Source organism: Balaenoptera physalus, assembly GCF_965194825.1.
Source record: "Balaenoptera physalus genome assembly, chromosome: 2".
Classification (NCBI taxonomy): Eukaryota; Metazoa; Chordata; class Mammalia; order Artiodactyla; family Balaenopteridae; genus Balaenoptera; species Balaenoptera physalus.
This window is the reverse complement of record NC_138883.1, coordinates 68726186-68738893: the sequence shown is the minus strand read 5'-3', so window position 1 is coordinate 68738893 and position 12708 is coordinate 68726186. Positions and strand designations below refer to the sequence as shown.

Below are 12708 nucleotides of genomic sequence, written 5' to 3'. Positions count from 1 at the left end.
CCAAAACTGGTGGATATCAGGATGGTGACCTCACTTGGCACGGTTCTGTGGTACCTAGCACCAGGACACAGTTCCAGCATGCAGGCATTTCAGTTAATATGCTACCAGGTAAAGTGAGTGCTCACTGTGTTCTGTTCTATTCTCAACCGGCCTGCCCAGCTTTGTAGAAAAGACACCAATGTTATGGAATCAAGTGATCTGAGGGCAACATTTTATCTAATAAACCAACTATTGGTCTAATGCCTGCACTGCTCTTTGTCTTATTGAAGACTGTGAAAACTTAAACAATAACACCAGGAAAAGACAACCACCACCACCACCACCCATGGGCTTTCTGCAGTTCAACAGGTGGGATTCTGAGCTAAATTCTGACCTGAGTATTCTCATAGAGTCAATACAGATGACTGTCTGATGTTAATTTAATATTATAATGTTGGCTTGCAAAAGATGGTGAAGCACATTCCTAGGCAGAGTTAGTACCTACCTCAAAGCCAGGACTCACAGGAGACTGAAACATGAAGTCGTAAGAGCAAAAAGCAGACAAAGGTGCAGAAAAGGGGAGGCAAAAGACAAGAGAACCGTGTTATTGGAGGAAAGCAATGCATGTTACTCAATAATATTATTAGCAAATAATAGATATATTTTCAAGAAAAAGCAAAATGTGATACTAATCAGTCTTTGTGGCACAGAAACATCTGGGTTAGAAACTACATGTTAACATGTCAATGGAACTACAGACACTAAGATTGCAAAAACACAGTTTACAGTTTTGAGTTGGTAGAGGTAAAGAAAATATCGACTTGTCACAGTGTCAATGATGAAAGACGGTTCATTCACCTTCTTGAAAATAAATTAGAGTCAGAATGAAGCATTTTGACCTTTAAGTGAAAGATCAGATTTTCTTCACAATAATTCATACTCTCAATGGAAAAAGAAAGAAAAAGGTCATCAAAGTAATCAAATGTGACATAGTTATCTGCCTGCAGGCAAGAATAAGTTGATGAATAATCAGTATCAGTCAGTGCTTTATAAACCTGAAAAGTCCAATAGTGGGTTAGAGTTTTAATGAGAGAAATATGTCTACAGTGTATTCTTTGCTCATTTTAGAGTCTTCACTGCATATCATTGTTTTCTGTCTGATTTCATTTAAGGTTGAAATATAATTCAAAAGTAGAAAGGTTATGATAAATTTTTTTAAGAGGAGGAGTATCAATGAAAAATCTAAGGAACATTTTGGTTAAGTAGACATGCATCTGGTAATTTATGCTGAATATGTTCTTTTTCATCTCTGTTCCCTCAAACTTTGTGGGGTAGCTCTATCTGATAACTAGAAATTAAATCAAAACTAAAATACAGTTGACTCTTTTTCTTAACAAAAATGCATGACGGTGTTTTGAAATCCATGATATTTCCAGTGTTGAATAAACATTACACTTTGAGAAAAATCCTATTATTTGTTCTCTCAGTCCCTGCATCCTAATTTGCAATCTACAGCTAACCCATTTTGTCAGAGACTTTGGAAAGGGATATCCATTTAGATTGAGGTTCTGCTAAGATTAACTGTTACCCAGTGATACCAGTTAGACTTCTGGATTAACATGAAGCATGAGCAGAATTCAGGGGCAACAACTGCTCATTTGGCCAGATCCAAACATGACTTTGGAGGAGAGATTATAACCGTGTTTGAAAGTACTTTTATGGAACATTTTCATACAGAGGAGGCGAAGCTTTCCTTTTGCGAGAAGAAATCAAATTTCCTCAATTTCCAAAATAAGATATTATCCTTGTCATCAACATACCTAATATCCAAAGCTCAGAATTTTCCTCCAGTTTGTAGCCCTGAATGCCTTTACTCTGGGCTATCATCAGAATTCAATTCCGGCTTAGTGCTGGTTTACTGCACGATATTTGAAGATGGTCTATGCAACATGCATTAATTGACTTATTCCTCTAAGTTACCATTTCTAAAAGTGCATGTTATTTTCCCACTAGATATTCCTAGGTTTCCTGAGAAAAAGGGATTCCATAGTTGAGTCAGTTTAGGAACACTGATTTCATTATTGCAAGACTTCTGAGAACCATAACTATATTTAATGAATATTGTGATGTCCAGTACTTGGATGGACCGAGAAGTACTTCCCAATCTTATTTGACTAGGAGAAGGATTTTTTGCATAATATTTTATAGCACCATTATTTTAAAGAAAAAAGTTTGGGAAACACACACCTCTGTATTTCTCCCTTGCTATCAAATTAGAATCACCAGAAATGTCCATAGGTCGCCAAGAAAAAGAGAGCCACCTACTCCTTTGGTAGTTGGTTGTAATATTTTACTAGAGCTTTGTTTTTATTTTTGTTTTTCCCTTGAAAGAAGATCATATGAATCACAGTTGTGTATCTGTGGTGAAGACTACTGTAGAAAATGTTTATTATGTAAATGAATACTATATATATTAGGGTGATGTGGCATATTACTTTCATTTAGCACCCAAAGAATTTATGTTTCCTGCTACTGAATAATGTAATTTCTGTAACCCCATTTTCTTTAAATTGACTGATAGGAATCTCAGAATTAAATTTAATTATTACCTTTTTTGATATAACATTTCATTCTTTTATCACATGACTTGGGATGAAGAAACCTAATGACTTTATAACTTGCTATTGTCATTTTAAAACCTTTTTATTGAGGTATAATTTATATGGAATAAAGTGCAGAAAATTCTAGGTGTACATCTTGATGAGGTTTTACATGAGCATATAAGCATGTAACCTCTACCCAGATCAAGATACAGAATATTTCCAGCATCCAGAAAGGCTCTCTCTTGCTCCCTCTCTCAGTGGGCACCTAAGAGGAACCATTATTCTGATGTCTCTCACCATACATCAGTTTTTCTGGATTAGAACTTCATACACTGGATTCACAGGCATATAATCTTTTGTGTCTGCTTTTTTTCCCTAAATATTATTTTGTGAGATTCATTTATGTTGCTGAATGAATCAACAGTTCCTCAATTCTATTGCTGTATTGCTGTATACTATTCCATCATATGACTCTACCACTATTTATTTGTTTCTAGCTTTTAGCTACAATGAATAAAAATGTTAAAAACATGCTTGTAACAATACCATTCACACTGGCACCCCACCAAGGTGAAATACTTAGGTATAAATCTAACAAAATATGAATAAGATCTATGTGAGGAAAACTACAAAACTCTGATGAGTGACATAAAAGAGCAAAATAATGGAGAGAGATATACCGTGTTCACAGATAGGAAGACTCAGTGTTATCAATTTGTCAGTTCTTCCCAATTTGACCTATAGATTCAATGCAATCCCAATCAAAATCTCAGCAAATTATTTTATGGATATCAACAAAGTGATTTTATAGTTTATATGGAGAGGCAAAAGACCCAGAATAGCCAACATGATACTGAAGAAGAATAAACTTAGAGGACTGATGCTACCCAACTTCAAGACTTACTATAAAGCTATAATAATCAAAACAGTGTGGTATAAGAATGACAAATAGATCAATGAAGCAAAACAGTGAGACCCCAAATAGGCCCCCATAAATACAGTCAACTCACCTTTGACAAAGGAGCAAAGGCAATACAATGGAGCAAAGATGGTCTCTTCAATAAATGGTGCTGGTGATTCACATGTAAACAAATGAATCTAGACACAGACCTTACAATGAATTAACTTAATTAACTTAAATTAAAAAGTAAATTAATGCAAGTTAATTAAGTTAATTTAAATTAAAAAATTTAACTCTACATGAATCATAGACCTAAACGTAAAACACAACACTATAAAAATCCTAGAAGATAACATAGGAGAAAACCTAGGTGACCTTGGATATGGTGGTGCTTTTTAAAATACATAACCAAAGACATGATCCTTGAAAGAAATAAATGATAAACTGGATTTCATTAAAATTAAAAACTTCTGCTCTGCAGAAGACAATGTTAAGAGAATTAAAAGACAAGCCACAGACAGGGAGAAAACATTTGCAAAATATTAGCAAAAGACACATCTAATAAAGATTGTTATCCAAAATATACAAAGAACTCTTGGAACTTCCCTGGTGGTCCAGTGGGTAAGATTCCACGCTCCCAATGCAGGGGGCCTGGGATCGATCCCTGGTCAGGGAACTAGGTCCTGCGTGTATGCTGCAACTAAGAGTTCACATGCCGCAACTAAGAGTTTGCATGCCACAACTAAGAAGTCCGCCTGCTGCAACTAAAGATCCCGCATGCTGCAACTAAGACCAGGAGCAGCCAAAATAAATAAATAAATAAATATTAAATAATATATCTATATACAAAGACCTTTTAACATTCCACAATAAGAAAACAAACAATCCAATTTACAAATGGGCCAAAAACCTTAACAAACATCTTACCAAAAAAGATATACAGATGGCAAATAAGCATGTGAAAAGAAGTTTCACATCATATGTCATCAGGGAAATGCAAACTAAAACAATGAGAAACCACTACACACCTATCTGAACACAAAATCCAAAATAACGACAACATCAAATGCTGACAAGGATGTGCAACGACAGGAACTCTCATTCATTGCTGGTGGGAATGCAAAATGGTGCAGCCACTTTGGAAGACAGTTTGGCAGTTCTGACAAAACATAATCTTATCATATGATCCAGCAATTGCACTCCTTGATACTTACTCAAAAGAGCTGAAAACTTATGTTTACACCAAAACCTATACATGGATGCTTACAGCAGCCTTACTCATAACTGGCAAAACGTGGAAGCAACCAAGATGTCCTTTGTTAGGTGAATGGATAAATAAACTGTGGACATCTTGACAACAGAATGTTATTCCATTCTAAAATGAAATGAGCCATCAAGCCATGAAAAGACATGGAGGAAACTTAAATATGTCCTACTAAGTAAAAGAAGCCAAACTGGAAAGGGTACATACTGTATGATTCCAACTATATGACATTCTGAAAAAGGCAAAACTATAGAGACAGTAAAAATAATCAGTAGTTGGTAGGGGTTGGGTGGAGGGGAGGAGGGAAGAATAGATGAAGCTAAGAGGACTTTTAGAGCAGTGAAAATACTCTGCATGATACCATAATGATGAATACATGTCATTATGCATTTGTCCAAATCCACAGAATGTACAACACCATGAGTGAACCCTAAAGCAAACCATGGACTTTGGTTGGTTATGATGTGACTGGGTGATTATGATGTGTATGTCAACGTATGTTCACCAGTGTTAGCAAAAGTACCACTCTGGTGAGTGATGGTGATAATGGGGGAGGCTATACATGTGTGGGGGGCAAGGGGTATATGGGAAACCTCTGTGCCTGCCTTTCAATTTTGCTGTGGACCTAAAACTGCTTTAAAAAAGTGAAGTCTAAAAATTTTTTAGAAATTCTGGTACATATTTTTAAAAATTAAAATTTTTTTAAAATTCTGGTACATATCTTTCCATGCATGTCTATACACATTTCTGGTGAATATATACCTAGGAGTAAAACTGCTGAGTTGCATGATATGCATATGTTCAGCTTTAGAAGACAACTGCCAACCAGATTTCCAAAGCTGCTGAACCAATTTATATTCCTAGTAGTAGTGTATGTGAGTTCTAGTTGCTCAATATCTTCACCAATACTTGTTACCGTCAGTTTTTTTTTCCCCAACATTAGACATTCTGGTGTAGAGATATCTCATTGTAGATTTAAATTTAGACTCTGATAAATAACGATGTAAAATACATTTTCATGTTTATTGGCTGTCTTCTTTTGTAAAGTGCCGTTCAAGTATTTTGCCTGTATCTTAAATAAGGTTGTCTGTCTTTTCAACTTTTATAGGTGTTCTTTATACATTTGGATATGACTCTTCTACAAGATATATATACATATTATATACATTGAAAGTATCTTTTCCCATTCTGTGACTTGCTTTTCCACCCTTTTAATGGTATATTTTGCTGAAAATAATTTGTTAATTTTAATGATGCCCAATTTATCAATTTTTTTCTTTTGTCATCAGTGATTTGAGTCCTATTTGAAAAAGGTTTTCATGACCCAAGTTACTGTAGATACTCTTCTATGTTATCTCCTAGAAGCTCCTAATCTACCTAGGATTTATTTTGTATATGGTATAAGGTAAGGTCAAGATTCATATTTTCCATATAGATATCCCATCGGTTCCAGAAATATTTGTTGAAAAAAACCATCCTTTTCTCACAGCAGTGGTACTGTTGTCATAACTTAGTTGGCCTGTATATGCCCACGGTTTCTGGACTCCTTCTATTCTGTTTCATTGGTTTATTTTCTGTTCTTGTGTAATACCACATTGTCTTAACTACGGCTTTATGATATGTTTGGAAATTCTCCAGCTTTGTTCTACATCAGGCGTTCTCAAACTCAGCACTACTGATATTTTGAGCCAGCTGCTTCTTTGTTTGGGGGCTGTCCTGTGCATTGACCTCTCTGTGATTTCCTTATTTCTGAGACATTTTTCCCTCAAATCCTGATTGCCTTGGTTGCTCTTAGGTACCTTTTAATATTGTTTTGTTATGTTCTGTTATACTGTATTCAGCTTTTATAATTGTCCCTTACGGGAGAGTAGGTCTGATACAAGCTTCTTCATAGCTAGGAGCAGAAGTTCTGGAACAGATTATTAACTTTTTTGCCTAAGACTAAGCCTTGTATAACATGATTTCAAATGGCTTTAACTTTTCCCAAACACCACAAGAACATCTGTAAATTTTTAAAAAGATGAGATGATTTTTAAAAACATCTAGATGATAAATAGAGATATTATAGGATCATTTAATCTTGACTTCTCCTATGCAATTGTCTAAAAGTTTATAAAACTGATATAATCTTAATAAGTATACTTATACATAATGAAACAACATATTAGTGTGTCCTCCTTAAGTACCTACTGAGTTTTTCTTGTTTCCTTCTAACATAGGTGATGATGTAGAAAAAGACACACACCCTTGCAGAGCTCTTATGCCATAAATTGCCTACATTTTGGATTTTCTTAAAAAAGGACTGCATCATGGTTGGAATAATGGATACAGTTTAGTGCCAAAGTTGATGACAGACAAAGCTTGTCGTAAGATCTATGTTGTTATACTTTTTTTTCTATGTTAGCAGCATTATAGAAATCCATGACTCAATTTATTTGCCAGAAATGGGTAAATTAATAGAATTACCAGTATTTTAATCCATATGTGAAATGGTGATTTTCCAGTCAAAATAGGCAATCAAGTGTTGAATAGAAAAATCATTTTCTTACATTTGGGAGAAAATCTATACTTATGGCAGACTTGCAACATGGGCGGTCCAGTGGCATTACTTAGCAATGCCATCTTTTTATAGGTCATCATCCTTTTCAGAAATGGAAAATATTGTTTATTGTATACGGACTAAAAGGTTTTACTATCATTACCATAATGTTACCTTTGACTAGGCATTCACTATAACCTTTAAACTATAATTACTGGCCTTTTATGTTTTGCACAGGGATGAAAAGAGACATATTAGCTGCACTCCGAACATGCAAAGAGAGACATACAGGCACCCCACAGGGGCAAAAAGTGCTATGATGAATGTAAAACATGCATTTGAGAGCCAATGTGTCACCAACACTATTACCAAAGGCATTTTTCATTTAAAGGTTACCCATAAGGCATTTTATATAAGGTTATGAAAGTTCATAATAACATTTTTCAAAGTATCCTGTGGCCCCAATATTTTCTCACCTCATAAATATCTGATTTGATCAAACTTTTGTAAGCATTCTTGGCAGATATAGTTAAAATGTGATTTTTAAAATGTATTTTTAAAACATTTTTAAGCATTCTACTACAAAAAAATTCCGTTCAGCAATAGTGCTAATGAATTTCAACATCTGATGTACAATATAGCTTGTAATCAAGTAATTGAATAATTAAATAATTATGTAATTTGATTATATAAAGCAATTAAAGCAATTAAATAATTTGGTTGAAAAACACAAAAACCTGCTTAAAGACTTTAGTAACCTAAATTAAATTTATATATAAATTGTACATTCACATTTATAAATATGCATGCATATAATAATTTCATTTATATTTATAAAATCTAAATGATACATATGTGATGTTTGGAAGTAGATATATATATATACACACACACGTGTATGTATACATACATATGTGCATATATGTATATATTATTAAAAACAGATAGTTTTTTTTTCTTAATTTTAGTATTCAAATTTCACACAAAATTAATTTTAAATACATCAAGCATATATTAAGAAACACATTAAAACAGATTATATACATGCAACTCTTTCCATTGACTTATGAAGTCTTTGCACAAAAGCCATCATTTTAAAATTACCCTGTATGACTTTGAAGAGATCAAACACTTAGCCTAATATAGCAAATCAAACCGCTGATAAATGAAAAAGCACAGTAAAGATCAGCTTAAGTAACACCTCACCTTGGAAGTCTGGTCTGAATTCTCCAGGCAAACTTAATTAAATATATTCCTATTAATTCTTTTTTAAAAACTGAGATAGTTTTAAAAGAAGAATCTTTAGCACTAATTACCTAGATTCTAATCTATTCTAATGATGAATAAATTTAGTTTAGAGTTTTAGATTTCTTATGAGATGTTAACTAACTTTTAAAAATCTTTTCCTGGTGAAACTGAAAACAATACACATTAGTATATAATTTTGTTTCTTAAATTTGTTTAAAAATGTCTATTCTGTAAACAGTATGACTCTCAGAGATGGTACTTAAAAGCAAGAGTAACTGCTAACTTATAAAATCACTACCTACAAAAATTCAAACGAAATCAAGAAATGTCAGAGTTGGAAAGATAATATGAGAGTTATTTGAAAAAGTAAATAGATTTTGACTTAAGCACCTTTCAGTAAGAGTATCATTAATTCTAACTAATACAACTTTATAAAATAATATATAACCACACATGCATTCTGAATAGTCACCAAAATATAATATATTCTTCTAGTTACTGGTGGGATTTAGTGCCTGACTTCCCCTACAGGTTCACTTCATGAAAACACAACAAACTCCCCCAAAAAAGTCACAGAAACACAGAGTATGGACTTTTCCTATTTATCAAAATAAGCATTCACTTGAGTTATATGTCTGGCTTATGTTGTAACAAAATTTAAGTGATTTAAAGATCACGATAAAATATTTTCTGAACAATAGAGTAATTAATACAGCTTTTTAGAGATGGCTTCAAAATGCATTGCCTCTCTCCACTCCAGGGATTTATCTAACCTAAATGTTTCATAATGTTTATTTTTTCTCTTTAATTGATTTTTGTAATTATTAGATTATAAAGAGTTTTTGTAATATCCACTGTCAGCGGGAGTAAATATAGGAAACTTAAGCTCACACAATTAGCTTATTTCAGAATAATGTTCTTATTTTAAATAGTGCACATAATTGCCACAATTTTTACTTTGCTTTCAATGTTTGGAAAATCAAAATTGAACTTTCTTAAAGAAAAATATTTAAGCCATGTCCACAGACATATATTTTAGAGCCAATGGAAATATCTAAAGTATTAAATGCTATTTTTCCCATGGCATTTGTCAGCCAGTGTCACTTTGACATCAGCATGTATGCCTTTAATGCCAAACAATTAAAGACTTTCATCTTTTCATATGAGCGCATTTCAGATTTTCTCCCAGAATAAACAGTCAACCATGCCACGAAGTACTCTAATAATCGTCAGAGAAGAAAATCTTTTATCTCTGGTTTCCAAATTTTGACAAACTATGTTTTGTCACATCCACGCATTAGTTTGTGCCGCTCTGGCTCCATGACCATGATGAAACCTCACAGATTTAAAAATTGCTCTAAGCTCACAGATAAAAGCAAACTCGAAGCTGTTGGATATTTGTTGAAGCACTGACCAATCTACAGCACAGGCCCTGAAGAAACACAGTCATCAACACCCTGGCTGTGTCCTCTCTCCCAGGGCACTGTCTTGGATTGATTACCACTGTTACCACATCGTCCTACAGATTTCTCATGTAAACGGGCAAATGGATAAACAGGAGGCCATACCAGAAGGGGCTCATCAGGGGCGCTGGTGGAAAGCTCGGCAGATGCTGTGCGGACGGTGCTGAGCCCGGTAAGGGAAACATTTGAGAGCCTTCTCCGCCTCACGCCACTGCAATTGTTGGGGATTTTAAATGCACATCTCTTGTGGTAATTCAGCCCACATCCTGGAAGGAGAAAGTAAAAATGACTTTTGTTCAACTATAAATTAAAAGCTACTTTAGTATAAGTTGTAGATTATGAATTTTTAGAAACAGTACTGCTTCCATTTTTCTTGAGGCTGTTCGAAAATTGACATTTTCTTTTGAGCGTCTCCTGATTTATTTTCCCAATTTGTCAATAAGCTGGGTTTTGACATCTGATTTTATTGGATGAGCCCAGCAACTATCCTGGTTATCATTTAAAAAAATGTTTTCTAACATAAGGGACTTGGGCTTTGAGGGGTCTAGCAATAAAACTCCAGTGAGATGACCTATTTTTAGCTGCCTCAAGTTCTACTGCAAGGGAAAATTAATCGTAACGCTTCACAACTTTTGACTTACACTGATTTGAATCATGGCTCCACAACTTGTTTGTCTACATGGCCTTGGACAAATTACTTCACCTCAGTTTTTCGGTCTGTAAAACGAGGATAATAACTACCTTGAAGAATTGTTAAGAAAATATGTAACATACTTCACATGCTAGTTTCCACATGGTAGATAATTAGGAAAGCACCCTTTTCCTCTCAATATTTCTGCTGTTCATACTTCTCTCACGTAGTCTTACTGTTCAGAATTTCCCCATGTGTCACATAGCAGGCCAGACAAATTTTCATAAAGCTACACTTCAGGTAGACTTGCTTCCAGATCACTGTCTCTGAACTTCCCTTCTTACAGACAGAAATTCAGAAATTAGGGTTATTTTATTTATGGATTTCATCATAAAAGCTTGGGGTTTTTGGTCAAAGTTCAAACAGCTCTATCCCTCCCCGCCCCACCCTTCATCAAAAAAGAGCAAGGGGGCTTCCCTGGTGGCGCAGTGGTTGAGAATCCGCCTGCCAATGCAGGGGACACGGGTTTGAGCCCTGGTCTGGGAAGATCCCACATGCCGCTGGAGCAGCTGGGCTCGTGCGCCACAACTACTGAGCCTGCGCGTCTGGAGCCTGTGCTCCGCAACAAGAGAGGCCGCGATGGTGAGAGGCCCGCACACCGCGATGAAGAGTGGCCCCCGCTTGCCACAACTAGAGAAAGCCCTCGCACAGCAACGAAGACCCAACACAGGCAAAAAAAAAAAAAAGAGCAAGGTATGATTTGGTTCGTTTTTAAGATTATATCATGGTATTCTATAAACCTGAATTATGCACTGCAAGGATTTCTGTCCATGGAGGATGATAAAACTATGATCTTGGTGTAGAAACTGGGTACATGTTCCAGCCTGCCACTCAACAGCTGAGTGACCTTGGATGGTTTGATTAACCTCCTGAATCTCAGCTCCTTTCAGCAAACATTTATTGAATGCCTACTATTCCAAGTTCTGGCTTAAGATGCAAATTATATGTTTAGCCTGTTAGCAAAATAACCAACACCTTATGGGAGAGAAACATATCCACATGATATAGGGGAAAAGATAGGAGAATCTGGCTTCCCAGATCAGGGCTAACATGTTGAAGATAGGAAATGAACCGAACAGAATCCACGCACTACCCAGATCCCTGGAAGGTATCTGAAGGAAAGAAGGCACTGCAGAAGAGGGCACGACATAAGTAGCTAACTCCAGCACGCGTTCCACTTGGCTGGGGAAGGAATACCTTACCTTCACATTTAAGGCCTTGACGCACTAGCCCCCATAGCATTTCTCCACAGTGATCACAGAAAGCTGGAGCTCTGTACGAATGAACAAAGAGAGTGTGGGGACGAATCTGAAAGTCTTCAAAGGTGGCGGAGGCTGTGGAAATAATAACATTGAAAAATAAGTTGAATAAATACGCTCATCTGTAGATAATTAGTACGCAAGATAATTAACATGCAAGTATGGGTATAACCGGGCAAAGTCAGTAAAGATAAGATGCAACACTGCTTGACTTTTAGCCATTCCACTCCAGTCTTCTCAACCACAGCTTTACAAGTGGTGGCACAGGAACCTCTTTCTTGTCTTCCTGCTTATCAAGGTCTCAGGCCACTTCAAAAATAGCCAAAACGCTAGAACAAAGAATGAATGAAAGAATAACTCAATTCAGTCTATAAATACGGGATGTTGCTTTAAAACACTTTGCTTTTTCTCTTACGTAAATGAGCCAGAGAGGTATTCAGAAATATTAATGGAAAGGAAACACTTGATGAATGGAATTTAGACAGATCAGAAGACAGTGTACTTGAATATGACCTTGAAGAAGTACATTAGAAGGGTGGGGCCCAACTGGAAGAAATCTGGGCAGCCTCTTTTGGGGAGATACAGTTGTTTGAACTCTTAGGCAATATAACCAAGCATTTAAATCCTGACCCAAAAATAACAAGCAGCCTCTTCATCAATATGCCAAACAGAGGGATTTAATACACACACTGGTGAATTTCAGCCCACTCTGAGAAATATACTTTAGCAAATCATATTCATGCTATAGGGTACTTTTTGTT

The 12708-nt window shown here is 35.5% G+C and overlaps 1 protein-coding gene and 1 long non-coding RNA gene across 6 annotated transcripts in view; one reads left to right on the top strand and one right to left on the bottom strand.

Annotated features, from left to right (window-relative positions):
* The window catches only part of LOC309656174, an 822990-nt gene that overhangs the window by 138869 nt on the left and 671413 nt on the right, over positions 1-12708 (top strand). The window lies entirely within an intron of this gene.
* The window catches only part of PRKD1 (protein kinase D1), a 466527-nt gene that overhangs the window by 70709 nt on the left and 383110 nt on the right, over positions 1-12708 (bottom strand). For all 5 annotated transcript variants that reach the window (XM_082452100.1, XM_082452099.1, XM_082452098.1 and 2 more), the window contains 2 exons: positions 11891-12022; positions 10103-10263 (listed from right to left, as the gene is read on the bottom strand). In XM_082452100.1, coding sequence (XP_082308226.1) covers positions 10103-10263; positions 11891-12022 — 293 coding nt within the window. The remainder of the gene's footprint in view (positions 1-10102; positions 10264-11890; positions 12023-12708) is intronic.